Raw genomic sequence first — 14,432 nt, 5'->3', positions numbered from 1 at the left:
CACAGGATGAGCACCCCCTGCTGGCCGCACTAGCTGACCATGATCAACCCTGCTTAGCTCCAGTGTGTGTGTGTGTGTGTAGGCGAAAGCTACAGGTTATTACAATATAAGCTCTTCTTGAGTATACACCTCATGCCCATAAACATAAAATAAAACATTACATCAAATCAATATAAATTGTGATGAAAGCCACACATTCCATGCACTTTTGTCAATAACATTAGTGGGGGGGTTTTGTCGCATGCATTGTTTTTTTGTTTTTTTTAAGAAATACTTTTATTCAGCCATTTATGACAGTAAAGACATTTATACGTTTATATATACAGTATTCATAATGTAACATTTATATTGTAAAGATTTTCATTAAAAAAAAAACATGACAAAAAAGTATCATGGTTTCCACAAAAATATTAAGCAGCCAACTCTTTTCAATATTGATAATAAGAAATGTTTCTTGAGCATCAAATCAGCATATTATAATGATTTATGAAGGATCATGTGACACTGAAAACAGTTATTTTAAATTGTAATATTTCACAGATATTGCTGTTTTTACAGAAGTTTTGATCAAATGCTGCATTAATTTGATCAAAACTTTAAAACTGTAAAAACAGCAATATCTGGTGAGTATCTTGGTGAGCATAAAATACTTATTTCAAAAACATTAATAAAAAACTCTTACTGTGCTCAAACTTTAAGTGTACATTAGCCTATAATAAGGAAAATGTGAAAGGTAATTCTAACAATTTTTTTAATGAGTTGGTTTTGGGTTTATTTATTTTTTTCAGCACTGTTTCTGATGCTGAGCAAAAAATTGAGAAGAGCTCCCTGCCAATACTTTGTTTTTTTCTTTGAGAAATTGGTGCATTTTTCAGATCAATTCTGTGGTAATGCCAGGAACAAAAGGAGAAAAAGCACTTCCACTGAAATTCCCAAGCCTCCGGAAAAAAGTGTGTCTCGGCCATCATCCAATCTTCTACTGTCCTTGAAGGATTGATCAGAAGTGCTGAACTGTGGATGAGAGCGTGATGAAGAGGCCGGATGAACGAGCGGAAGAGAATAGATCCAGATGAGGATGCATTATTTATTTAAAGCCATAATTAATACGAGGGGCTTTATCACCGTCCTCCGCTTCGGACGGTTTCCATTTTTAATGTTATTCATGGGGGATGAGAGAGAAAATTTCAAATCTCCTTCCCTTATTACTGCAGCAAGAAAGTGTCACATTACTTAGGGGGGTGATTACACAGCTGCCCGAGCCCAACTGTACGTGAATACTGTATTTGCAAACACTCCAGTTTTGAGAGCGAGGCCGTAATCGCCTCTTCTGTCAGACGGAGACAAGTGACGGAGTCAAATTACTCCTCAAGGTTATTTCCCTCTTCCTCTTTAGCGATGCAAACTTTTCACATGAGCACTCAGGTCTCACGGACGGAGAAAGTAGAGAGGAGAGAGAGAGAGAGAGAGAGAGAAACCGAGAGATGCCACAGGCCCATCAGAAAATAAATAGTATTTTAGCGCATTCGCTAGTTTAGCCCCAAACAATCTCATCTGCAGCGGAGGGAGACAGGGAGACGATATTAAAGATTCTCATTATGCAGCTCTCCGAGTGTCTTCAGTCAATCCTCCACCCCAGACAGCACGAGAATCACTCCTGACAAACATTAATATAGAATGAACATTGAAGGATGCATTCCCGGAAAAAGCCTGCAGAGCCGGGCGGGCCTGAAGATTGGGCGATTGGAGCCTGTTATTGACATCTTGCAGGGGCAAAATGTTGCAGAGATTCCAGGGTGGGGGTTGTCATATCACTTCGACCGCTAACGTTTTGGCAGGCGGCCGTCAGAGGAAACGATGCCCAGAAAAATAGCATTCACCGCATTCGTCGGGCTCTTTCAACCGTCCCCCTGGGCGAAGATGGTGCCACGGAAAGATGTCCTCTACATTCATACTTGAGTAGGCTAATAGTCAAGACACTGAATACAAATCATTGTTAAGAATGGGTAGAACTTTTCAGGGACAATCGCTGTCGTTCTCCTTGGTGGGTGTAGTAATTGGCGGCGCTCCAAATGGACTAGCCTCAGGTGTTTGTCTATTTTTACTGTACGTTTCTCATAGAAATGTAGGTTTCACTGAAAATTACGAGAGAAGACCTGGCTCGTTCTCCTCTACCGCGGTCAAGATATGCCGGATGAGTTACATGTCCACAGGGAAAAGTTTATGTAAAGAAGTAATTCAATGAGATTTTGATACTCTCTAAAGGAACTTCACTTTTCTTTCTTTTTTTTCCTTTTTTTACTGAAAAACAAGACTGTGGTAAATGCAACGCAAAAAAGAACTTAGTTCAAGCATGAAGTTGAGAATATTGTATATGCATATATGTATATCATGATAAATAGGACTTGTTGAGGTCAGACCTTTTCTTCACATACTTTGTTGTCTCACTTTTGGTGAGCATGCATTTAGTTCTTTACATTTGTTGGGTTGTTTGAAATCTAATATATTTCGGCACTTATAAATGTTATTCAGTTGACTGTTATTAGATTATTTGAAGTACCACAGCAAAAGATTTGCAAAGGTTTACTCCCTCACTTTATTCAATGTTATGTTGCCAAGATAAGTAGGTTTTACTTTTTTGATTTATACCATTGAAATTTACAACAAAGAAAAACTTGCAAAAGAAAGTTTAAGTAAACTATACATTTTTGTATATAGCTCACCCAAGAATAAAATGCATACTGAGCATAAACAACTCACTCTTTCTGCAAATATAGTGGGAGAGGAAGTTCTTGATGGATGGTATGTTGAAGAACACGAGGTTAGATTTCACCTGGTTTATTTTTAGTAGACAACTGGCTTATGGCAGCAGGTGCTCTCTTACTTCTGCTTATGGCATCAATATAAATGAGAGATAATTACTTTTGTTACAATTAAATTAGACTCAGCAAAACAACATAATGGCGATTTGTTATGCTCTGGTGAGCAATAACAAACCAATCATAATTAACAGCTCTGGTTGCGCGAGCGACTCTCTTTGTGCAACAAACACAATCGGATTCCCTAAACTAAATGTACAAGCCAAAATCTTTAAATGAAAGTCTGAAAATCATATTAAAGGAATCAGCCGTAATGATAGTGATTGGTCTCGCACATCCAAATGAGTGTGTTGAAGGGTTAGAAAGGTGTCTGTCTTGTCAATAACACAAGTTGTCCTCTCAGAACTGAGAGTGACTGGCAAAAATCCACAAAAGCAAGCTTCTTTCAAAAGTCTCAAGCAGAGATGTTCATTTTTTTTTGCATTAAAATGTGTGGATGTCACATGCTTTGGTCTCCCATTAGAGCTCTTCCTGTCCTTGAAGGATTAAAAAAAGAAGATGATAAAGGGGGAAAAATGCCTTGAACAGTTCCTGTCAGGGAGAAAAAAGTGCCTTTGTGGCATCAGCTGATGACACCACGCTTGGCGGCAACCTGTTGAATTCAGTTTCCATTTATCCCTTTACACCTCTTGCCCCTCCAAAGCTCGGCTCAGACTTCATAGCCTGAGGACATGGAATCATGTAAGAGGGCTCGCCCGTGGCTGCGTCTCTGATCTCAGATCAGTCTGAGCTCACCTGCACCTTTGGGGTAGGGTATAGCAGAACTCACAGACCCTGTAGGGGGCTCAAAAACAGGTTGTGAATCACAACCACAGAAGGCCTCGACCATACCAACCGCTGACTCCTGTGTGGTCCGCAAAAAAAAAAATAACAATTGTGCAGTATAACAATTTTCACTTGGGAACTGCTATTACATTTCACAAATAATGACAAAGATACAGCAAGTAACACATCGAATGAAGTGTGAGATTTTGAAGTAGAAAGACTGAAATGGTCATTTCTTGTAGCACATACTCCAAAAATCTCTATGTTTTCACTTTGAAATATCACAGTGTATATTTTCTGAACTGTACAACATGAGGATCTAAACAGAAAGGATGAGGCAAGTTATGACATGAACGCACCACATGGGTGCAATTGCTCTTTGGGCTCCCTTTTATCCCCCAGGCTTTTAATTGTGAGCTTTCAGCTCTGATTTTTTTTTAAAGCACAGCTTAAGTCAAAGACTTTTATATGCAATTTAGGCTTGTTAGAAAACCCTTTCACAAGGATTAATTATCAAAAATTATTTAGAATTGTATCATGTGAAAGGTTGGCTCTAGGTGACAGAAGAGAGGAAACAGACCTGAGGCAATGCAGGCGGGTAGCGCGTGTGGCCGTGCATTTCAATGCCATGTGAAAATGAACTCGCCCGCAGAGCAAATTGCATTGACCTGGATCGCACGTGTTGACGGGGAAGAGGCAGAACTCCGCGGGAGAGCCTTAACCCTTTGCCTGGTCAACTGAGATGCCTGACAGTTTAAACTGAGGCTTTTAGGAGAACTAAACTGGCCTAAATACTGTATTTTTCATGTCTTTCTTATGACTTTAGACAGGCTATTGTATATCCCGACAGCACAACTGTGATATAAACAGCAGCATGTGAAAGGCAGCACTGGAGTTCTTTTGTGTTTCAGTTGGTTAACAGGTTCATTCTTTCATATTTTTATTTAAAAAGCTCAAAATGTAGATCAGTTTTCGCTATTCATAAATTACGTAAATTATTTTCGTAAATAAATAAATCTTTAATGGTGCATATCCAGAAGCCTAGTGTTTTTGAGATGGCTACATGCTTCTTTTAAAATGAAGGTTGTTTGGTTCTTGAGCTCTCTAAAGTGTCAAATGATGATGTTTTGTAAAGAATAGAAAGGTTTATATAATGTGTACTGCAAATGTTTGATAATATCTTACAAATAGTTTTTATATTGTCATATATGATTAACAGCTATTATAATACATTATATATGCATGGATACCTATGTAAATATGTAAAAAATAGTATAATGCATTAAAGCATGTGAGCAGCATTTAATTCGTTATAATCATAGACTGTAAAAAATAGGTTATAATACATTAAAGGTGTATTATAAAGCATTATAACTCTGTTACTTTTATTAAAGGGGTCATAGACTGGATTATTTTATTATTTTATAATGTTTCCTGGGGTGCCCTTATAATGTTAGTATGATTTTAACGTCAAAAATTGTCATAATTTATAAATAAAAGGCATTTTTCCAAGCCTGATTTTAGCCTCTGATTTGAACGCTCTGTTTTAAGGGGCATGTCTGCTGTGAGACTTCAGTGTAAACACCCACTGCTGTAATTGGCTGACATGTTTGCATATGAAATAGCTAGTATTACATGTGGAACTCTCACTAAAACTTTTACTACGTTTTTACTATAACAGCTATCGAGATTAAGGAATCGTGAAAAGTATGGTAGTAGGTTGCAGTGATGAGCATTGAGCAGATGACAGACAGTCTGTTGATCGCGTATGAAATTACACTTCTGGCTTTCACCAAACAACAATGCAAACACAATGTAAATACAGTAAAAGCTTCGTTGTACTGTACATTGTAACAGCGTAATGATTTTGTGATGATTGATTTCAACGAGTTTTGGCAAGTGTCCAGATAAACTCGGGCTGTTTGATTGACAGCTTGGGCAATTGGAAAGGGAGCATTCTTTGATCGCTTTCTTTATATAATTTAAAGTTTCTTTATATAATTTAAAGATTATTTTCATCCTACTAAGAGAAACGAAAGCTGAAGTGTGACGTCACAAGTCTCCACTTTTTAGATCCTGTCATTTGCTGGCCGTGGTTTCAATAAAAACAGTTTTTGGAATAACAAGAAAGTTTTGAGTTTTGAAACTTACAGGGTATTTTTATAGTATAATGAACTCTTAACTGTCAAAGGATCAAGGAACATTTGAATTCTCATTCTATGACCCCTTTAAGTCCCCCTGTGGTGAAAATCAAGTTTTTTAATGTTGTTTATATGTCTATATGGTGTTTTTAATATGCTTTAAGACAAACCGTGTACAAATGCATAAGTCAACACCATTGCTGAGTATTTTCTCCTTAAACCTGCAGTGAACCAAAGTCTCAAAAATACAGTTCTTGTCACAAATCTTGTCACAAACTACCTTGTAACCAATTACGTCAACGTGTGATCGTCAACGAGTGGATCTCTGAGCTGGTGCGAGTGAGTGGAGGCGGGGCCAATTTGCATATTCATAGAACAGCATATACTAAATGAGTCAAGGGTGTAGAGATATATTCAAGCTATTTTAAGGCATGAAATAATTTTTTTCAAGGAAAAAAAAAAATGTTTCAATATGTAATTTTGGTGACCAAATATTAGTTTTAAGGGATACAATTATTGACTATATGGAGACTTTAAGAAAAGAAAAAAATGCAGTGTATAATGTACATTCTGAATAATTATCTAGGTTTTTCCAACTTTTATCATTTGACATCAGGCTGTAAAACCCTGGTTTGTATAGTGAGTGTTTAAAGGGGTGGTTGATTATGATTTCACTTTTCTAACTTTAGTTAGTGTGTAATGTTGCTGTTAGGCTGGTAGGGACTACACGACATTCCTCCCAGGTTAGTGACATCACAAATCCTAAAATTTACATAAACCCCACTCCTGGAAACACGACACAGTCCATGTTGAGAAGAGGAATAGTTGTTGTAGTAAAGCACATTTGTGAGTCTGCTCAAGCTGTTGCATCCGTCTTTTCACATGCAATACAGTACGTAACACACTCTTTAGGCATCTTATAACAGTTCCCACACGAGCGATTTTATATATTATCATGACAGAATATGCCATTCAAAGACTTGAAGATAGTTAACTCCACATCAGCAACATAAATTCATCAACTAACCATTCAGAAACGTCCTGTTGCATTCTACATGTTGTCACTTCTTGAGTCTCTCCATCATTGTCCGACTACAGTTTAAACAGAAAAGGCAGAACAGTTTCTGACATTTTAGTGCGTGTCTGTGTGAGGTAATCTGAGCTGATAACACACCCTCTGTGCCAGAAGCAGCAGCTCATTTGCATTTAAAGGGACACACACAAAACGACACGTTTTTGCTCCCCCTCAAAAAGGGACAATTTTAACATGCTATAAGAAATAATCTATGAGGTATTTTGAGCTAAAACTTCACATACACACTCTGGGGACTTATGGAGAGCATCATATTTTAGGTTAAAGGGGTCATATAATGTCATTTTTGTACAAGCTAATATGATTCTTTAGGGTCTAAATTAAAAGTTTGTAATATACTTTAATTAAAAATTCTCATTAGTATTGTAAGAAAACACTCATTTTACCTGGTCAAAAACAGCTCTGTTTTCAGCACGCCATTTCAGTGCATGTGTCTTTAAATGATAATGAGCTTTGCTCACCCTGCCCCTCTGTTCTGTGCGTACACCGTTTAAAATAATAATACAAAAACCATAACGCGTTGTTCATTATAAACGTGGGATTATGAATTATATTGAGAACGTCGTACATAGAAAACATGCCATAATGTACCCTGAGTGTAAAAATAGTCACATTCATCGTGAAGCGTGCAAGCTATTTGCAAAGATTAATATAAAGGTCAATAAAACGTTACACTCACTTGTTCTTCTGGAGGTTCAGCAGGAACACGAATAGTTGGTACTGATCCTTTTTTCTGGAGCAGCTTCTTAGCAAAAACAGCTTTATACTGTCCCTCGTTTGTAAAGCAGTCTCGAGTCTGGTGAAATGATTCGCGCAAACATGACAGCATTGACGTTGATCGTGGGGAATATTCCCTTGGAAAACAAACTCAGCCACTGCGTCTTCAGCTGTACGGATTTAGAAACATCATCAATATGACTGCTGTGTTCCTTATTACACCCAAGAACAGAACACCACAATCGTTAGACGCCATTCTGCTCAGCACTCCAGCTATCAACAATGAACGCGCCGGTCGGCGCGTGCTATGATTGACAGCTCGCTCACGAGGGCGGGTCTGTGTTTGAAACGCTGCTGTCAATCAGCCATCGTGGGAGGGGCGTCGATATTGTGACGTCACAATATCGAACAGCTTGATTTGAGACAGGAGGAAACATATAAGAAGATTAAAAAAAAAAACACTGGATGGACTTTTATCATTTTATGATGGTTGTGTACAGGCACTGCCAACACACATTTCAGTACAATCAACTTGTAAAAGTGCATGTACCATTATATGACCCCTTTAAGGATTGTGAGCTGCCTGTATTTGTGCAGACCTCAGCAGAGAGAGGAAGACCAACTACAGTAATTCAGGTCTCTCAAGTAATATACCAGGCTAATTTAAACCATCAGGCATCTTTATGTAATTAATCAGTACAACAGGCCTGCACTGCAAAGCAGATTGAAGTTTTTGTAGGCCAGAGATGAGAAAAATGCCCTTGACATATGCAGAGGGGAGAATCCCAGAGTTCCAGTGCTGAATAAACAAATAAATAAATAAAACAACAAACAAGCAGGTCCCAATCGATACCATGACCAGGGCAACTGGATGGCAGCCTTTCTTCTGAGCTCCATGGCCGTGGAGAAGTAAAACAAACAGTGTTTGTGTAAAGGTCTTCAAACCCCAGCCGGCTCAACCTGCCATTGATTATGGTGATGGAGCACTCAAAGGGTTGTTTGGCCACCAGACAGAAGCAGTAGTGCACATCTAGTGTGTACAGATCATGTCTCATTATCAGGACATAACAAAAGAGAAGACATAACCAGGGACACTTCAAATAAGCCGGTTGTAATCTCAGGACATTAAAATTTAAAAACGTATGTGTAAATGAACCAGATCTATTCTGAAGTGAGGACCTTAAAACCGTATTAGTGTTCCTTGTTCTAAAATATTTCACTCTTAAAAATGAGCTTTTTGGCTGAACATGATTCAATCTGAAGCCCCCCCTAAAAAGGGCCTAGTGACGCCTATGTGACGAGCTGCTCATAACATTTACCACAAAGCACAACGCATGATGATGTACATGGCAGTAAAAACCATAGGCAGAGATTAAAGTTGATTCAGCCAATTACTCTTAATTTTTCGCTGACACACCAGCGCCTGCGCCCGTAGCCGGTATGTATGTTTTGACAGCTAGTGAAGTGATATCAGAACCATAGCAAAGAACACAGTCTGAACGTACCAGAGAAATGGTACAGCCTAATGGGGAGTGGGGGTTTGAAAATCGTATTTCATTAGATTATTTCCTGAATAGTTGGTATGTGATGATTTAAATACATATTTTTGGATAGGCTAACATTATATTTAATTTTATTACATTTTTTCAGTACCCCCAAACTATTATTTTTATCCCTTTTGGGAGGGTCCAAGTCTCATCTAGGGGGGTCGGACCCCCCCAATACCCCCTGTAATTCGAACTATGCTGCTAACATAACAAAAACTTTTAAACACCAACATAATAGAACATTAAACATTAACAAGTCTCTCTATTTTCTCATCTTGCTAAAAAAAATTGCATAAAATAACACTTTATTTCAACATTTACTCTCCCAATTCAACCCCTTTGCAAAGCATGATGGGAAATGAAAGTCCTGTTTGATTGGGTTTCTTGATTAAAACATGTTATTTCAAAATGAAAACATCAAGTTAAGTCAAAGAGCAACTGTTTCAAAGAGTCAGTTTAACATGAAAATTTGGTTATCATGTGTGCAAAGTACTGACGCGCCTAAACTACATTTGCAGTAGTAGTTAAACTGTTCACAATTGTGTAGCTTTGTAGCATGAAAAAGCAAACACGCTCTACTAGAACCTCTCTCTCTCTCTCTCTCAAATATAGAACAAGTTTGTTTAGAGAGTTGTTTTTTTAACTGGTTAAAAAACAGCAATTTAATTAATAATCACTCAGTGTTCCTGAAACTCTCTGCATGGCATGTTAACCTTTTTGTAGCAAAATTTAAATAGCCTACTGCTGTTTATCACTGTTTTCATTTATATAATTTTTTATTAATCTAGTATAAATTTATGTTTGTAGCTGTCACCCTAATTAAAATCGTTATTGTTTTGTGCAAGAGAAAAACTGCTTTTAACTGAAGTCAAAAGATTACCTCAATGTGCAGTTTGAAGTGATTTCAGCTAGTGTAGGTTTTGTGTTCACTTCTTTATTTCATTTCTTTCTTTATAATAATGTTTGTATTAAAACAAACTAACAAAACCACGACTAGAACTAACGTTCTATATATCTACAACTTCCTGAAAACAACCCGTGATAACTAGCCCTGGTCTCCTTTAACTTGGCTGGGGCAGTCATAGGCCTACTATTAGCCAAGAAATAAATTATTATTAATTTACTGTGTTTTTTCATGGCAGTAACAATAACTATGGTATTTAGAGAGGAACTGTGGTTAGTTACCATGGTAATTGTTGAACGGTTGTTGTGTTGAGGTTGAGGAGCAGTCCTCACCCTCCAAGCGTCCGTCACGCGCCTCTGCCTTTACTACTTACACGCCTCTCCTTCACTAATTTCAGCTGCATCTGGGTCCTTCACAATACACACACACATGAAAACACACATATAAAAACCATTAAAGCTGAAAAAAATTACACAAATTAAACTGCAACATCGAGAGAAAAAAAAAAAAAAAAACTTCTGGGTAAAATGTTATCCAAGATGTGTTTTGCATTTTGAACAAACAGCCGCCAGATATCAACAGTCAATAGACATCACATTACTGCCATCTAGCGGTCAACGGTAAATGACTCCTTTCAGGAAACTAGCGTCACAAAAAGAGAAACATACGAAATGTTACTGACATAATTATGGTTTAAAGCCATTTACTTCTTAGACAGCAATGAAGGACCTGAACCAAAGGTCTTTGCCTGAACCTGAAGAGATTATGTCTAGACTGGATAAAGTAATCTTTCAAAATTTGAAATTAGTAGCCACAATAGGCTACTATGTAAACTTGAAGTTCTTTAGATTGTGACAAAGGCATAATCAAAATAAGGAAATAGAAAAATATTTTTTTTTTTTTTTTTTTTTTTGCTTGTTCATCATTGAGCACAAAATGTGAAATGTGTTTGGGTCCGATGCTCAGTCAGTAGCAAACGTTTACCCACTAATGGGATTTCTGGTCTCTAAGTGGTGCTTTTATGAAGTCTGCGGTTTGAAGTGTCTTTAGAGACAAAAACAAACACTAACAATCAAGTGCATGCTCATTTGATGAGTCATGTCTTTGTTTTCTTTACATTACTGCTGTAAAAATGATTCACATCCTTGAATTATCAAATTTTTCCCGGTACACGAAAACATTTAAATGGTTGATCCTGTTAACAAATTCCTAAATGATTAACCAATAGCTATTCAATGACATTCCCACAAGGCCATTTATGGGATATTGAAAGTAAATGGTATTGAATAGTTATAATTTACAAAAAGTATCTATTCAGTACATTGTACATGTTCTTCAGCAGCTAATAAAGCCTTCAGTCATTTGGGAAAAGAGGTCTGCTTGAGAAATCCATGTTCTGCTAAATTAGAGCGTGTCTTCAGTTCATACCACAGATTTTTTATTTAATTCATGTCTAGGCAATTACAAAATACTAACCTTCCATTGGTCAAATAATTTCTTAATTTTTGGGTCATTGTCTATGTTCCAGTGTTTGTTTGTCTGTCTCTAATTATTATTATGTTATGCTACAAACACAAGTGATGTTTAAATGACAAATGAGCAATTGTCAGTAATTCTTTACATCAAAATATTTCAGTTTAACATTACCTCTGAAAGAGTGGGGAAAATGCTTGGAGTTTAAGACAATGGCATTTGTGAAGTAATTTGAAATTTAATGTCTGTGCAGATCAGCTCTCCATCGATATTATATAGCTGAAACATCACAAGAAAAATGTTCTTATAATAAAGTTCTTTAAGATTGTGCTGAGGATGTATTTAAACGCAAGAGTGCACCGGTAACAAGGATGCAGTAAAAAAGAAAAAAAAGAGGGGGGTTAATATCAATAAGAATCATAAGTTTATAGAGTGACTCTGAAAACTGGAAATGTAACACTGATTTACAGTGCAGATACTTTACCACTTCTGTCGTTAATGGACTTGAAAGTACTTTCATTAAACACTCCACATATTTTATTACACAGACATTAGACACTTTCACAGAAACTAAACACTTACTAGATCTGTATTATAAAGTCTCTGCTTGGCTATAAAGACCTCAAGCCAAAAGCATTTTGACTGTGCAAACGTGTCTTCAACATCACTCATTTGACACCAAGAGGTGAAAAGACACATGTTGCTCTTCTGGGTTTGCATAGTGTCCACAACAGAACAAACAATATCTATGTCCCGGTATTTGACGCATCAAAAATGCATGATTGAGCAGCATGTTGGTGTGCTGGAGGCAGGAGCAGTTTATGTTGTCCTAACAGAGGAGAAGTGGTATATTTATGATGACGTCTGGCCGTCAGAGTTCACTGTCTCTGCCTGTGGCTGTTTCTCTGGAACAATCGTCTCTGTGTCTCTTTGCTGCTCTGCCAACATGTCAGTCAACTTCATGTTCAGCAAAGGGTTCCGAGACTCTGGTGCCACCTGCTGGTTACAAAGAAACATGATGGACAATGAAGAGACAAGTAGGCTAAAGAACAATTCAGCTCTCAGACTCGGACTCACCCCAGGTCCTCCTCTCTTTCTTAAATAAACTCCCTCTGCGAGCAGTGCTTTTGCGGTCTCTTCAAACAGAAGCTCGGGTTTGACATCCCCTCTGCTTTCTAATTCACTGTACTTCATCACAAACCTGAATGATGAAGTACACAACAACTAAATCAAATGGCACAGAAAACACTGTACAGTAAAAACCCACTATAAAACTTACCTCTGACATGAAGAAACAAAGTTGGGCTTGAGGAGCTCAAAAGCTCTGGGTCCATTACCATAAACCTCAAAGAACTTCCTACAATCACAGAAAAAAAAAAGTCATGTAGATTTACTGTACAGGTTCCGGCAAGCACGCAAGTTTAATGCAGTTATCATCAACTGATGGGCCGTGACCCAAAACTGGGTTGGAGGTGTTTTCCGAAAAGGGTCTGACAGCAGTAAAAATCTGGGACCTTGTTAATATAATTTTAAGTTATATGTAGACTACCATTCAAGGGTTTGGAGTTGGTAAGATTGTTTATGTTTTTGAAAGTCTTTTAGGCTGCATTTATTTGATAAAAAATACAGCAATGTTGTAATATTGTGAAATATTATTACAATTTAAAGTAACTATTCTATTTTAATATATTTTTTAAATGTAATATATTCCAGTGATGGCAAAGCTGAATTTTCAGCATCATTACTTCATTACTACAGAAATCATTCTAATATAATATTCTAATATACTTTGTGCTATTTCTTATTATCATCATAAATCAATATTGAAAACAGTTGTGCTGGTTGATATTTTTGTGGAAATCGTTGTTTTTTTTCTTCTTTTTTTTTTAAGGATTCTCTGATGAATAGAAAGTTCAGAAGCATATATACTATCACTTTTTATAAATTGAATGCATCCTTGCTGTATAAAAGTATTAATTTCTTACCGACCCCAAACTTTTAAACAGCAGTGTATTTAGCACCAAGATCAAAATAAACAAACAAAATCAATAAAGGCATTACATATAATTAATTCATCAACAGAGATGGCACAAACATTAATAGCTGGGAGGAAAAAAATGTATAAAGTACAAATGAAGGGCACAGAGTGACCATAAGATATTCTATATAGACCAATGACCATGGGGAGAGCAATACTGCTGAAAGCGAAGATTTTATACAGGTTTGTTTGGACTTACGCTCGTATTTCATCCTCCTTGTATAAGATTTCAGGTACAGTATCTTCTGCATGTTTTTTCAGTGGTCTCACAGGTTTCTCGTAGAGTGGCTCTCTCTTAGGAGGAAAAGCAGCATACACATCAAACCAGATGGGCTTTTCCTCCTGCTTGATGACTCCAGCTCGCATTAAATCACGAACCCTTTGCAAACAGCATCACAATGAGAACTCGAACTGAATACACAGAGTTAGGAATGACGAGCAACACATGCGTGTGTCAGCAAACTGCTGTAAAAAGATATTTAACACTGCTCGTTCTAGATTCAACTGCCAAAAGCAATTACTAACGTTATATATACACTATACAAGATGTCTTTGTTTTATCATTTCTTGGAATTATAAAACGATTTTACATAGTAACTTAAACCTTCATTTGAAAGTAATCCGATCTCTTTTCTCATTTTTATCATTAACCTTGAAATGATCTCAAAAAGCATGCTGTCACTAATGCTTACCGGGTAAATACAGTCCCGAATTTCTCAAGTCGACTTCCAGCCATAATGTCTATTCGATAATACACATTTAATTAGATATCAATATATAAAACAGAAAAGAGACTAAAAATGTGTTACAAATACTCTCTACTGCAGCATGTATACACCACTTCCGGTGTTACTACGGATACCCATCACAGACAAACT

The 14,432-nt window shown here is 37.0% G+C and overlaps 1 protein-coding gene across 2 annotated transcripts; it reads right to left on the bottom strand.

Annotated features, from left to right (window-relative positions):
- Window positions 1–11,917: 11,917 nt before the first annotated feature.
- On the bottom strand, window positions 11,918–14,423 carry mrps23 (mitochondrial ribosomal protein S23). 2 transcript variants are annotated; one of them, XM_084127184.1, is made up of 5 exons: window positions 14,247–14,423; window positions 13,754–13,933; window positions 12,796–12,873; window positions 12,594–12,717; window positions 11,918–12,512 (listed from the first exon to the last, which is right to left on the bottom strand). In XM_084127184.1, the coding sequence occupies exons 1-5, from the start codon at window positions 14,288–14,290 to the stop codon at window positions 12,369–12,371; spliced, it is 570 nt and encodes a 189-aa protein (XP_083983310.1). In that variant the 5' UTR covers window positions 14,291–14,423; the 3' UTR covers window positions 11,918–12,368. The 2 variants fall into 2 exon arrangements, with proteins under 2 accessions (XP_083983310.1, XP_083983309.1); XM_084127183.1 differs by having other exon boundaries at window positions 11,918–12,515; window positions 14,247–14,422.
- Between the last annotated feature and the right edge of the window lie 9 nt (window positions 14,424–14,432).

Source organism: Abramis brama (genome assembly GCF_963993115.1).
Source record: "Abramis brama genome assembly, chromosome: 10".
Classification (NCBI taxonomy): Eukaryota; Metazoa; Chordata; class Actinopteri; order Cypriniformes; family Leuciscidae; genus Abramis; species Abramis brama.
Note: the sequence above shows the minus strand (reverse complement) of the source record. Positions and strands in the feature narration are given on the sequence as shown.

Coding starts and splice junctions, on each gene's coding strand:
- mrps23 (XM_084127183.1), bottom strand. CDS start 14,290: ATGGCTGGAAGTCGACTTGAGAAATTCGGGACTGTATTTACCCG. Junction 12,874..13,753: donor AAGGAGGATGAAATACGAGC/GTAAGTCCAAAC, acceptor CTGTGATTGTAG/GAAGTTCTTTGAGGTTTATG. Junction 12,516..12,593: donor GAAAGAGAGGAGGACCTGGG/GTGAGTCCGAGT, acceptor CTTTGTAACCAG/CAGGTGGCACCAGAGTCTCG.